General features: G+C 40.3%; 3 protein-coding genes across 3 annotated transcripts; all 3 read left to right on the forward strand.

The window, feature by feature from the left end:
• The first annotated feature begins 995 nt into the window (after positions 1-995).
• Positions 996-1,940, forward strand: LOC147418347 (uncharacterized). The gene has a single exon (XM_086507100.1). The coding sequence runs from the start codon at positions 996-998 to the stop codon at positions 1,938-1,940; it is 945 nt and encodes a 314-aa protein (XP_086363226.1).
• Positions 1,941-3,699: 1,759 nt separating this feature from the next.
• LOC147418348 (uncharacterized) lies at positions 3,700-4,155 on the forward strand. The gene has a single exon (XM_086507101.1). It carries the CDS (start codon positions 3,700-3,702, stop codon positions 4,153-4,155), a length of 456 nt encoding a protein of 151 aa, XP_086363227.1.
• A 4,225-nt stretch (positions 4,156-8,380) lies between these two features.
• On the forward strand, positions 8,381-13,652 carry LOC147418349 (uncharacterized). The gene is made up of 3 exons (XM_086506663.1): positions 8,381-11,015; positions 11,386-12,207; positions 12,339-13,652. The coding sequence occupies exons 1-3, from the start codon at positions 8,576-8,578 to the stop codon at positions 12,815-12,817; spliced, it is 3,741 nt and encodes a 1,246-aa protein (XP_086362789.1). The 5' UTR covers positions 8,381-8,575; the 3' UTR covers positions 12,818-13,652.
• The last annotated feature ends 837 nt before the right edge of the window (positions 13,653-14,489 follow it).

Consider the following 14,489-nt stretch of genomic DNA (forward strand, 5'->3'; position numbering starts at 1 on the left):
CATTCACTACAAAATACCATTGGAACTATACTGGAGTGCAATGAGCGACTATGCTTGCCTGATGAAGCCATGGATGTTGGTACGACTGAGAACATAGCATTGCGATGTAATCAAGAGACTGCAGAGCCTATAGTTATCCTTGAAGAGGAAAACTATACTAAAGTAGCAAAGCGTTGTTTGTCCATCCGCTTTGAATACTGTGGAATACAACTTCTCTCCTTTTACATCACAAGTCGATGGCACCTATTCTATCCAAAAAGTGTGTGTTGCACAACTTAGGAAGCTTAGATTTTGTTTGCTCCAAATGCGGAGCAAAGGCCTGGAAGGCTGAAGGAAAGACCATCCAAACATTTGTGGGTAAATATTGTTGCTTTGATGGAAGAGTTAGATTACTTCCTTTGAATGAGCCACCAAATGAATTGAAAGATTTGATGAGTTCAAACACAACAAGAAGTAGACAGTTCTTGCAAAACATTCGGGGTTATAAGAATGCATTGGCATTTGTGTCTCTTGGTGCCCATGTCGATGAGACTATTAATTGTGGTGGAAGAGGTGTATACACTTTTAAGGTACATGGATCTGTGTATCATAGCATTGGTTCTTTAGCGTCAACAGAAGGACAAAATGAAGTTCCACGCTTTGCACAATTATATTTTTTTGATACCGAGCATGAGTTGAGCAATAGATTGCATCATGTTTCAAATTTAGATCGTAGTATTCTAGAGTGCTTGCAATTGATGATGCATAGAGTAAATCCCTATGCGAATGCTCTATGATCTACTGCTTCTTTGTCTGGAGATGCTATTGTACCCAATATTAGGATGGTTATTGCGGAGCATCGTTGTGATGGCTGACAATATCTCGCTCCAAGGGGTTCGAAAGTTGCTGCAATTATGCCTGGGCAAGGGGATGATAGAAATATTAGCCATTGTGACATTGTACTAAATTTTCAACATGGGGGCTTGAAAATAATCTCCAACATGCATTGAGTTTACATGTCCTTATTGTATGTTTTATTATTTCCAACTGGAGAGGATGGGTGGCATCTTTATCTACAAACTAGCGATGGAAAAAAGTTGAGTCAGAAGCAATATTATGGCTTCCGCCTACAAATAAGAGATGATACAATGGAGTGTCTTCTTCGAGGGGGTAGGCTACTACAACAATATGTCGTGGATGCTTATAGTACTATAGAGGAGTCACGACTATTGTGGATGCGAAATAACCAAAGAACACTTCTTCCTGAAGTGTACCAAGGATTGGTTGACATGGTTGAGGCAAGAGATGGCTTAGAGAGGACCGAAGGTCAAAATGCTGGGCGTAGAATTTTTCTCCCTTCATCTTTTGTTGGAGGTCCAAGATATATGTGCCAACTATTCCAAGATGCAATGGCAATTATTTGTAGTGGGGGTAAACCCGATCTCTTCATCACATTCACATGTAATCCACGATGGAAGGAAATAGATAATGCCTTACTACCTAGACAAAGTGCCGTTGATCGTCCTAATGTGACTGCACGTGTGTTTTATCAGAAGTTCCAAGATTTGATGCATTTACTTATCAAGCAAGCCGTATTTGGTGAGGTGATTGGACATGTTTCAGTAATAGAGTTTCAAAAACGAGGTCTTCCTCATGCTCATATATTGCTGATACTTGCATTCGAATGTAAGCCCATAGATACATTCCACTATGACAAGTTGGTTTGTGCAGAGCTCCCTGATAAGAATGTGTTTCCAGAATTATTTGATGTGGTTAGCCGTTGTAATGTTCATGGTCCATGTGGTCCCTTGAACCCAAGTTCTCCATGTATGGTTGATGGAAAGTGTAGATTCAGGTTTCCACGAACATTCTCTGTGTCTATGTCTGTAAATGAAAGTGGATATCCTGTGTATATGAGACGAGATGATGGAATGCTTGTTCCCTCTAAAAATTACATTTAGATAATCGTTGGGTTTTTTCTTATAGCCCTCTCTTATCACTAAGATACAAAGACCATATTAATGTCGAGATCTGCTCAATTGTCTCACTTCCGTTAAATATCTTTATAAGTATGTCTACAAGGGACATGATAGAGCCACTGTTGTTCTTCAAGATTTTGAAGGGCCTATTGATGAGATCAAGAGTTATTTCAATGCACGTTATGTTTTTGCATCCGAGGCTATGTGGAGAATATTTGGCTTTGACATGCATAGTGAAAAACCAACTATTCAACGATTGCAAGTACACCTTCCATTGCAGAATATGGTTACATTCCAAGATGGTGATGATGTATCAGATTTACTGGATAACGAGCAAAATAAAAAAACTACCTTGATAGAATGGTTTGTTGCAAATCAAAACTATTCAAAAGCAAATAGCCTCACATATAATGACTTTCCAAGTGGTTGGGTATGGAATAAAAGTCAAAAGGCATGGTCTCCAAGACAACATGGTCTTTCGATTGGAAGAATGTATAATATTGTCCCAACTGCAATGAGGTTTATTACCTACGAATGCTACTCAATATTTGCAAAGGATGTAAATCTTTTGAAAACTTGCGGATGTATGATGGTCACGTTTTTGATACATATAAGGAGGCATGTATAGCTAGAGGATTATTGCAAGACGATGAAAAATGGTCACTTTGCCTCCAAGAGGCATATTTTTTTCAAAATGGAATGCAGTTGAGATAACTCTTTGCAATCATATTAGTGTTTTGTGAGCCACTACATCCGACTGCTCTTTGGGACACATTTTGTACCGAATTATGTGAGGACTAGGATGCTTATTTCAGATGCAAGTGTACGATTTGATGTGGCAAAAAATCAAGCTTTGCTTCATATAGAGTGCTTTTTACAACAACATGGGAAGAGGCTTTGCGATTATATGTTGCCTGCAATAGACTCAACAATGGTATCCTTAAGTGAAACCGGTGCTATGGCTGAAGAGACAATGTTTAATGTTGATGAGCAACATAATATAGCAGATCGTATGGAGACTTCCTTAAATGAGGATCAGCGAGATGCCTACCACCAAGTGCTGCAAGCTGTTGACACACATTCAGGGAAGGTATTTTTCTTAGATGGTCCTGGTGGCTCGGGAAAAACTTACCTATACAATGCACTTATTTCACAATTGCGAGGAAGTTGTAGAATTGCTCTTGCATGTGCATCTTCAGGTATTGTAGCTTTGGTTTTGAGTAATGGAAGAACTGCTCATTCTAAGTTTAAGATACCTTTGGATCTTCACTCTAAATCAACTTGCAATATAAAGGTATATAGTCAACTTGCAGAACTTCTAAGGAATGCAGCTTTGCTTATATGGGATGAAGCTCCCATGACAAATCGCTATGCATTTGAAGCAGTGGACAAAATTTTAAGAGATATTATGCAGTGAAATACTTTGTTTGGTGGAAAAGTCGTTTTGTTTAGAGGTGATTTTCGACAAATACTACCTGTTGTACCAAAAGGTAGTCGTGCAGACATTGTAAATGCTTCATTTGTCATTCTCACATATGGAAATGTACGAAGATATTGAGGCTTACCAGAAATATGCGCATACTTGAATGTGGTCAAAATGCTCTTCAACAAAGTTTTTCGCGTTGGGCGCTTGATATTGGCAATGGGGATATGGATGATGGAGGAGACTTAGATAGAGTCAAAATACCTTCACACATGATGCTTCCAAGAAATAGTTTGGCGGATCTTCTAGGATTTATATATGGAGATTTGTGTCGTGCAAGATCATGCAAGTTTTTTCAGAGATCGAGCAATACTTGCACCGCGGAGTAAAGAGGTGGATTTAATCAATGACTATGCATTGCAAAGAATGCATGGAGTTTGCAAAGAGTATCTTAGTGCATATTCAATTTGTATGTCAGAGGAAAACACACATTTGTACACAATTGAATATTTGAATAGCCTTACTCTTGGTGGTGGTTTTCCACATCATGCTTTAGTCTTGAAAGAGAATGCTCCTATCATGTTGCTGCGGAATTTGGATCCAAGACGTCGTTTGTGTAACAGAACTAGATTGATATGCAAACAATTTCATCATAAGGTAATTGAGACAGAGATAGTTACAGGATCGAATATCGGAGAGATAGTTTTTATTCCAAGGATTGACTTTATTATTGGAAACCATCAGGGGCTTCCATTTCAAATGAAGCGTCGTTAGTTTCCAATCAGGCTTACTTTTGGGATGACTATCAACAAAGCACAAGGGCAAACACTACGAATTCTTGGACTATATCTTGCATCATCGATCTTCTCTCACGGACAATTGTATGTTGCAATGTCACGTGTGCGAAGTGCAGCTGACATGAGGATTGTTGTCAATAATGAAAACACTCAATTAGCGGAGTGTTACTACACACCAAACATTGTATTCAAGGAAGTATTGCAACTAGCAAACTCATAACAATAAGTTCAAATTGACATTGTGGATCTCAATTAAAGTCCGACACAATTGATGTTAAATTTTATTGATATCTCTTAGATCAAAGAATTGGCCACAAATGGATCCTTGATGCAGTGCAAGGCTATGTAGTGGGTCATATCACTGAATTCATTCGAGGTATTTATCTTCTTTTTTAATTTAGTGTATTAACTTGACCTATTATTTTCTTGAAAAGATTGGCTTATACATTGACTTACTTTGTTGAAGATCCACCGCAATGGAGGGGAAGAGTTCTTGCTATGTTTTTGGTAATCTTAATTGATACAACTCATATTATATTGTAAGAGTTTTTATATGGTATATTGGTAGTTTTAAGCTTTTAATGCTCTATATAATTCATGGATGCCATTGCAGAGATCACTACCATCGAGGATTTATCATCGTAGGTGTTTATGAAATGCTATACTTAGGTAGGGATATGGCTATGAAAGTTCTTGGATACTACCATGTAGCCTTTTCTTTGGACCACAAGCATCGTCAGATCCAAGTTAATATTTGGTTTGTGAGTGACGAGAGGCCAGTCAATGCACAACAGGTGGGGGTTGCTGGAGACCGCACTACACCATATTGATTGAGGATATTTACTCAAGTTGAAACACCCCCCATATCTTGCAAAATGTATACAATATAGGTCCTTGGACTTATAGAATCCCTAACGTGGTCTCTCGAAGGCTACACTTTGAATAACTCTTTTCTATTAGCTCTACTACATTCAAAATATTCAAAGCATCTTTGTGAAGTTGTGAAACTTCAAAGTCTTTTGAATTGCTTTCATTCCTCTCTCTCTCTCTCTCTCTCTCTCTCTCTCACACACACACACACACACACACAGGCTACACTTTGAATAACTCTTTTGTATTAGCTCTACTATATTTAAAATATTCAAAGCATCTTTGTGAAGTTATGAAATTTCAAAGTCTTTTAGATTGCTTTTATTCCTCTCTCTCTCTCTCTCTTAAATCCTTCACTTAAATTTTACATCTCTACAGTATGATCATCAAAGTCTTCTTTATTCTATTTCATCTCTCTTGCTCTTAAACTTCTAAATCTCTGCAGTTAGAGCAGATAAAGAATGGCACGATACATCATGGTTTCGTACACCCTGAATGATGTACCTTCTTATATTAGAGGTATGTAAAATCTATTTTTGATAATTACTGTTACCATGAATGGAACTTTGTGGTCTTTATTTTGTATACTGATACTTACTTTTACCATGAAGGAGAACTTTGTGGTCTTTATTTTGTATATTACATGTGCGACGTCTTTTTCTAGATCCTCCATTGTGGAGGGGTCCTACACATGCTGAGGATATTGTTCGTATTATCGAAGATTTTGAGATCCTTCGGTGCGTATAGCTTGAACTTGAATCCATGTGACACTAAATGTGTTGTTACTTTTTACGCCTGAATGGTTGGTTGTTATCTACATTGTAGGCTTCAATATTATTGCAGACATTCTGTCTTGGCATTATATGAAGCACGATATTTTAGAAGTGTTGTAGGTTATTATCATATAGAGTTTGATATAAATGATATGCGAATCACTGTACGAGAGTTAGGTATGCAATGACCTCTCAATTACAACTTTTCATACGGTCCCTATGGAGTGAATGAATGGATGTTTAGAATCTATTCTTTGGGTGATGCACCTCGACGCCTCGATCGCAGTGTTCGACGTGTTGGACCTTGGATCTTGAGAGTTCCAAGTAGACTGTGTCGTAGGCTCAACTTCTTTAGCTGATCGAACACTTTGATCCATTGTCTAAGAATTCTAAGAACCATATTTTTTAACTTATTGTTGGCTTATTGAAGTGGGTTTTTATCTACTACATAAGAGAGAGAGAGAGAGAGAGAGAGAGAGAGAGAGAGAGAGAACTTTGCTAATTGCTAATGTAGGTCAACATGGGTCATGATGTATTGGCTATTCTCCCAATACATATAAAGATGATGATCTATTTGAAAGTTAAGGAAGAGTACATTTGTCAAGGAAATGGTACATGGTGTTGGTGGCATCATTGGGTGTATTCATATGCAGATGGGTGGTATGGAAATTGTGGACGCTTAAGCATTTCACTATGCAAAGCGTCACAAATATTGAGCGAAATAAAATTGATGAGAGTCCTACAAGAACTACATATGATTGATATTTATTATGTCAATGTTTGTGGTTGTGATATTTAGTTGCGAAAGATATATCACAATCATAAATCTTATATTTTAGATGAAGAGTTTCAAGTTTTGAAGTTAATTGTGAAGTTTATCAATGGGATATATTGGAGTGATCCTCAACCGTCCAATTATAGAGTAGAATATGAGTCGTTGTTGTAAACCAAAACATTGAGGTTGTTGTAAAGACTTTGACCTTATAGATCTCTTGACACTTTTTGGCAATGCAGCTCTATTTTGGCATGGCGCTTATACTTTCGTATTGCGCTTATATTTTCATATTGCGCTTATACTTTTTTTAAGTGTTTAAGTGCACTTTTAACAAGTGGCCATGTTGATCATCTCTCTCTCTCTCTCTCTCTCTCTCTCTCTCTAATTTTAAGCTTTTAGTACTAATGTTGTCCTCTTTTCTTGTAGCCAATTAAATGGCCCATGAAATTGAGAATATTTTTCCAAGTGTAAAAAATCTTATTGTTGATGCCCTTGAAGGAAGTTTGTGACCTGTTGAATGGGGATGGCAATGGGCATGGGAAGTGATCGAGAAAAACTACACTGTTTGGGGGTCATATATAGATGAAGAGTTGGACACGATTTACATCAGGTTGCTTGATCTCTATTTCTTTCCCAATCTTAGACTCATGCTCTTAAAGCAAGAGCTTGGGTTGATTCGTCATTACAAGATTTACTTGAGCTGGGTTCAAAAAATAGATTTAAGAGAAATTTGTAAAGCTCCAGCTCAATATCTTGATCCTGTTGAAATAGCACGAATAAGAGTGTTATGTAGATATATTCCTGAGCCTTTCTGGCAATAATGTAAAAACTTATTTTGTTTGGTTTGAAATGTCTCTTTAGTGATGTGATTTTATGTAATCTCTCTCTCTCTCTCTCCCTCTCTCTCTCTTTGTGTGTGTGTGAGTGTGCACGAAAGGGAGAAGAAGAAGAGAAAGATGCGAAAATGTTAAATGTAACAGGAGTAGTCTAAAGGGGCCAAAGACAACGTGAGACAAAAACTCGCATTTGAACAATGGGTAAATAAGTATTTGTAAGTTATTGGTGATAGTGTTTTAAAAAAAAGATTTAAGAGAAGTATGTCAAGCTCCAGCTCAATATCTTGATTTTGTTGAAATAGCACAACTATGAGTGCTATACTATGTAGATATATGTATATTCCAGAGCCTTTTTGGCAATGATGTAACTTTTGAAATCTTTTTGACTCGAAAGGGACAAAATCCTTTTTGGTTTGAAGTCTCTCTCTTTATTGATGTGTTTTTGTGTAATCTCTCTCTCTCTCTCTCTAGACCACTCATTGAAGGTAGAGGGAGAAAAGACAATCCGTATGAAATGTTTGCAAACATAAGTCAAAACACGACACAAATGCACGATAATATTCTCCCTCCCCTTCTCTCTCTCTCTCTCTCTCTCTCTCTCTCTCTCACCCAACATGGAGTAACCGAGATCTGACAACATGTAAGCAAATATCATTAATTAATTTAACTTGTGTCATAGTAAGAGCGAGCGAGGCTTGTCGATAGGCGGGTTGCGCAAGCTAGTATGACATATGACAACAACTCTAGTGCGGGTGTGACCATGCATGAGGCACAAGTATCTTGAAAAGTAAGTGACAACTATGCTTTGCATGAACAATGCATGTGTGCATGCTCCAACCGTGCTAGTTTTCATTCCACCTTTCTTGATGCAAAAGAGGATATGCGCCTTAGCTTCAATCCTGTCCTTGCAAGGCTCCTCGTGTGAAAGCCTCTTTAAGAGACTTCCGTTTTCTGAGAGCTGGACAAGTTGGCAACTTGGCCGCCAAGAAGGTTTGAACCTTGCACAAAGTTAAAATTTTGACTTGCAAAAGTCCTTCATTCATCAGCGCTGATACCACTGGCTCGCTGCCATTTGCGAATCCCTACTTGTGAATCAAATGAGGCCGATTCTATCGTTACCTGCCACCATAGCTCGCGTGCACGATGCTGCAACCCCAAGGTACTCTCATTCCCCTCTTCTTCTTCTCCTCCTTCTTCTGCATTCCAGGTCTCGCCGTTCTCTGTGTTTGTTCTTCCATCGCTGAAGTAAGTCAGAAGAGTCAAGACCCACTCTCCCCCTTTGCCTTTGCTAATGGCGTTTCCGCAGAAGGGGCCCTTCATTCTTACAGCTCCCACACACGGTCCTTTGCATCTAGATCTCGTACGCTACTCTTCGAATTCAAAGAGCCAGCTCACATTTGGAGCTCGGAGAGCACATCCACGGCCAAATTCTCAGGAAGAAGGGGACTGCTTGCAAGCGCTGATGCATCCAACACTGCTGACAAAGTGGCCTTGCTGGCCTTTAAGGCAGGCATCGCTCATGACCCACATAAGACATTGAGCTCCTGGAGCACATCAGGTTCTGCTTTTCCTTGCAACGGAAGCTGGGCAGGTGTAAGGTGCGACTCAGGTGGCAGAGTAGTCTCTCTTGATCTCCATGCCCAAAACTTGACAGGCTCTATTACTCCTTTCCTTGCAAATCTCACCTTGCTGACACATCTCAACCTCTCCATCAACAGCTTAACAGGTCGGATTCCACCGCAACTTGGCCTCCTTGCCTCCCTCGCATATCTGGATTTTAAGGAGAACAGCCTCACGGGTCCCATCCCGGCAGAACTCGGCAATTGTACATCTCTTTTATGGCTGGATGTCAGCCATAACCAGCTTAATGGGACGATACCGACCTCTCTCGGGCAAATTTCTGATCTCTTCATGCTTCAGCTTCATGACCTACCTAGTTTGACAGGTCCCATTCCATCACAATTGGGTAACCTGACCAACCTTACTTACCTTTATCTTGGCAGCAACAACTTGATAGGCAGTATTCCCCTGCAACTCGGGAACCTCCACAAGCTCAAGGAGCTCTATCTCATACTCAACAAACTTAATGGTACGATCCCTGCAGAGCTTGGCCGGCTTCAAAATCTGGAATACCTGGCTTTGTTTATCAACAAGCTTGAGGGTAGCATCCCCCCTCATCTCGGAAACCTTACCAGTCTGAAGTATTTTTGGTGTCTCTCCAATAATCTTGAAGGCACCATACCAGCAGAGCTCGGCAACCTTCGTAACCTGATTGAGCTTGATCTGTCATATAATTATGCCATCTCTGGAGCCATCCCTCCTGAGCTTGGTCAGTTGAATCATCTGCAAGCGTTAAAGTTATTTCAGATGAATCTCTCTGGCAGCATACCGAAAGAGTTGGGAAATCTTTCAAACCTTCAGCATCTGTACGCTTTCAACAACAAGCTGTCAGGAGCAATCCCGCCAGAGTTGGGTCAGCTGAAAAGATTGATTAATTTTAACTTCTATTTTAATCATCTCTCTGGGCCTTTGCCAGTTGAGCTTGCCAAGCTTCAGAATCTGGAAAATCTCGTTCTCTTTTCCAACAGCCTGAATGGCAGCATTCCTCCACAGCTTGGAGATATGAAGGCCTTGCTGTCACTCTACCTTGGGGACAATGTCTTCACAGGCAACTTACCTGAGAAGTTAGGAAATCTGGAAAATCTTCGTTACTTTGAAGTGAGTCCGAACCTGCTCACTGGATCCATCCCAGGAACTCTAGGAAAGCTCAAGGATTTAATTTACATTGATCTTTCCAAGAACAAGTTTTCGGGCACTCTACCCGAGGAGCTTGCCAATTGTACAAAGTTGCAGTGGCTCAGAGTTTCTAATAACACTTTGAGTGGTGAGATTCCTATAATGTATACCTTATTGCAAGAGCTTCACACTCTCGCACTTGCTAATAATCGTTTTATTGGGAGCCTTCCTGCCGACTTTGTGAACTCTAGCAGTTTGGTGGTTTTGGATTTTCAGCGGAATCAGTTTACCGGGCAGCTGCCGGATTCCTGGGCTCAGCTTGAAAATTTGAGAGTTCTGAGTGTGGGGTATAACCATCTTGAGGGTTCCATACCTGATTGGCTGTGGAGTCTTAACCTATTACAGCTGATTAACTTAGCAAATAACAACTTCTCAGGTACAATATCTAGCCAGATAAGCAAAGCAGAGGGGCTGAAGTATAATGTCAGTGTTGTAGAGGAGAATCGGAATTTGTATCAGGATGATCTTGTAGTGGACTTGAAGGGGTCTGAGGCATACTTCAAGTACTTGTTTTCGGTTGTCATTTCGCTGGATTTGTCAGGAAATATGCTAACTGGGACTATACCCAGTGAGATTGGGGTATTAAGGGGCTTATTTAACCTCAATCTCTCAGGGAATGCTCTGACAGGGCCCATTCCTCACTCTTTGGCCAATGTACTTACATTGCAGTCATTGGATCTCTCCGATAATTCACTTAGTGGTGAAATACCCCCTCAGCTCACAGAGTTAACAGCTTTGGCCTTCTTGAATTTGTCATATAACCAGTTTTCCGGGAGGATTCCAGAAGGTGATTGTTTCAAATTTGCTGCATCACGGTCTTTCATGATTCACTATTGCATTGCTTTATATCACACACACACACACACACACACACACACACACACACACACACACACACACACACACACACACACACACACACACACACGCCTATGATATATGATTCATCTAGGTATACCCAGATATATTGTGTGGCGCGCGCGCACACGCACACACACACACACATGCGTGGATGCACACATGTATGTATGCCTAAGATTCATACAGGTATACCTAGATAGAGTGTGTGTGCGTAGACTTTTGTGTTGTATGATACATGTTTTGAGTATGAATAGGCAATCTCTATTCTGACTTTATAATGGATAATTCTTTGGCAGGGAACCAATTTGATTTATTTTTAAATGAGTCATACTTGGGAAATCCAGATCTTTGTGGTTATCCGCTCTCTGTCAAATGTGCAGAAGGAAATAATCAAGACTCCTTGGTGAATCATAGTTCAACGACAAAATGGAAAATTATAGGTGGTTGCGTATCCGGGGTTGTGGCTACTGCATGTGTGATTGGTCTAGCCTGGTACTTGGTTCTAAAAAAGAGAAAAGCAGGCAAGTCAGCATCTATCCAGATTTTTGACAAGAGAGTCAGTTTATCTGTTAAAGAGCTTCTGGGTGCAACAAATAATTTCAGTGATTCGAATATTATTGGCAGAGGTGGCTCTTGCACTGTATACAGGGGCATTTTAAGTAACAACTTGGTAGTTGCTGTCAAGAAGCTGGATAACCTCAGCCACCAAGAAGGCCAAAGTAGTTTTGTCTCAGAATTTACTGTCTTGGGCCAAATACGCCATAGAAACCTGGTGAGAATCCTAGGCACTCTTGCCACGGCACATATCAATTGCTTGGTACTAGAGTATATACCGAATGGAGATCTAGATATGCATCTACACAAGGATGGATGTGTGTTGAGTTGGGATCGTCGTCTTCAAGTGGCCATTGGAGTTGCACAGGGGTTGGCATATCTGCACTGCGATAGTGGAGTTGGCCAAATACTTCACTGTGATCTGAAGCCAAGCAATATACTTCTTGATGAAGATTATGAGCCTCACATAAGTGACTTTGGCATAGCCAGACTGATCTGTGCAGGGAAGGATGGCGAGAGTGCGGTGGAAGCTTTTCGTGGCTCGTTTGGATACGTAGCACCAGGTAATAATAGATAACATATACGCATACAACTGCACAAACACACACAGACCCGCACATATGGGTGCTTTTACATGAAGTGTTGTATATAATGATTTTGACACATTGGTTATTTTTTGGTTTTTCTGCAACAGAGTATGCATATGGTGGAAAAATTACTGCTAAAGGGGATGTTTACAGCTTTGGCATTGTGCTTTTGGAGATGCTCTCAAGAAAACGGCCAACGAGTGACGCCTTTGCAGAGGCGACAAGCATGACGTTGTGGGCGGAAGCTGCATTTCACACCAACTGGATTGATGTGATTGATCCAGCTCTAACCAAGGAGTTGGCAGATGAGAAGTTAAAACATGAGATATACAGCGTGTTGGTCATTGCAATGTCTTGTGTAAAGAGGGCTCCTGCAGATCGTCCGTCAATGACAGATGTTCTTAATGCATTGTTGTATGTGAGACAAGGAAAGCCATCTCAAATATCCTTTGATGAGCTTATATGTTCTGCTACTCCAGATAAATACGGTCTAGCATTTCTCGGTGACACAAGCTCGGATTCCTCTTCCATTCTTCTCAGCGCCGATCATACGTCGCAGTCAGCTCCCTTCTTATCCCATAGATGATACTTGTGATTATGCACAAAGGATGGTTTTCTCATTTCAAATGGAGCGATGCTTCCGGATTGTGGCGTTTGTGCTTTCCGTTTCAACTGGATCTCAGTGGAATCGGTAAAGCAGTAAAGCTCTGTGGGTTGGTGTGTGATGAGAGGGAAGCTAATGCCCATTAAAATTGCTCATCAGAAAGTCCAGAGAGCACAATGCAGGTTTTGGTGAAAAATGTGCAGAGCAGAACAGAGCATTCATCATTTCTTTTGGTGCACTTTGAAATCTAGCTTTAAAAATATATAAATTGTTTTTGACTATTAAGGTATGCTTCTCAAAGGCAGTGCGACCGGGTCGCTTACACGAGTTCCTGTCCAGGAGACAAAAGTGCTTTAAGCTGTCCATTAGCAATTGTACAGCAGCACCATTCTTGGCGATTACCGTTGAACACTGGAGATCCTCATACCAGCTGTTTGCACAAGCTACACCAACAGACACCTTACCAAGGGGATCAATTCCAAGTTCCAGTTTCCTTCAGCTTGGCAGAGGGAGAGAAGAGAGCATATTAATTTCTATGGAAGGCCAAACTGGCCTTTGATATAAATCAAAATGTACAGTAGTCCATGTCTGTATGTATCATGGAACCAAAGAAAAGTGGCAATTTACTCCGTCCACATGATACTGTTAATGGCAACCCCGCAGTTAAGGCGAGGATGTTTCTGTAACAAAAGTTGATAGAGAGTAGAATCTCCAAATCTTCTCCTCATGCTCAATCAAAGAAACTTATGAACATATATTGTACGTGCTTTGAACTACATGGTATACAAAGAGTGAGCTAGTAGGTTTGTTTATGAAAGGCTTATGTATCTTTTAATGATTGCACGTCCATGTGGTCGGGGGTGATGATGAGTGTTCATGATCACATGAGAATATGTATGGCTGATTTTGATTTGGAAATATAGATGAAGATCAACTTGTTTATGTAATTGTAATGGCTCTTACCTTGAAAAACATTAGAATTTCTTTATCTTAGAGAGAATATATTGTGTTATTGGGCTCTTTGTAGTACATTTTGTACTTTTGCTGGCACTCGGCAAGTGCTAGCCATTATTATGGAGCTAAGTTTACCCCTTATCTTATGAGTGAGATAGAACTCAATTGATGGGTTTATAAGATATGTTGTAATCATAATCATGACTTTTTGAAAGTTCGCATATTGTAAAGTGCTTATGGGCATTGGGTAGAGATTCAAGCTCTACATGTTAGGGTAAGCTCAACTTGTAGCACCATATGGGAATGCCCTCTAGCCACCTACAAAGAGATATGTTATCATCTTAGGGCGGATCCGCACGCAGCATGGGGCGGGGGTTAATCTAACATCAATTGCTTTGCTGCTATTACCTCAACGCTGCCTTTGCTAATCCAACTTTGCCAAAAATGGCAAAATTAGCCATGGCAAGCTTCATTTTGGAGCTACACGACACAGGCGTAGGTGCAACATGCTTTTTTGTTGGCAATAAATTCCAAAAAGTGTGACGGCATCTTTACCCCCTCCAACCATGCGTGTGAATGTGCCCTTAGAAATCTCAATCGTAGTAATTCACAAGTAGGTTCGCAAACATCCTACATGGGTCCACCTACAAGTTCTTTAATGCAAAGCACGGTCTCTTTTTCTCTTTATCTCACAACATGC

Source organism: Adiantum capillus-veneris, chromosome 30, assembly GCF_014529385.1.
Source record: "Adiantum capillus-veneris isolate H3 chromosome 30, ASM1452938v2, whole genome shotgun sequence".
Taxonomy (NCBI): domain Eukaryota; kingdom Viridiplantae; phylum Streptophyta; class Polypodiopsida; order Polypodiales; family Pteridaceae; genus Adiantum; species Adiantum capillus-veneris.

Bases quoted from the DNA above. Each gene is read 5' to 3' on its own strand.
- LOC147418347 (XM_086507100.1), top strand. From the start codon at position 996: ATGTCCTTATTGTATGTTTTATTATTTCCAACTGGAGAGGATGGGTGG.
- LOC147418348 (XM_086507101.1), top strand. From the start codon at position 3,700: ATGGAGATTTGTGTCGTGCAAGATCATGCAAGTTTTTTCAGAGATCGA.
- LOC147418349 (XM_086506663.1), top strand. From the start codon at position 8,576: ATGCTGCAACCCCAAGGTACTCTCATTCCCCTCTTCTTCTTCTCCTCC. The intron at 11,016-11,385 runs GTGATTGTTTCA...ATTCTTTGGCAG, and splicing joins TTCCGGGAGGATTCCAGAAG to GGAACCAATTTGATTTATTT. The intron at 12,208-12,338 runs GTAATAATAGAT...TTTCTGCAACAG, and splicing joins GTTTGGATACGTAGCACCAG to AGTATGCATATGGTGGAAAA.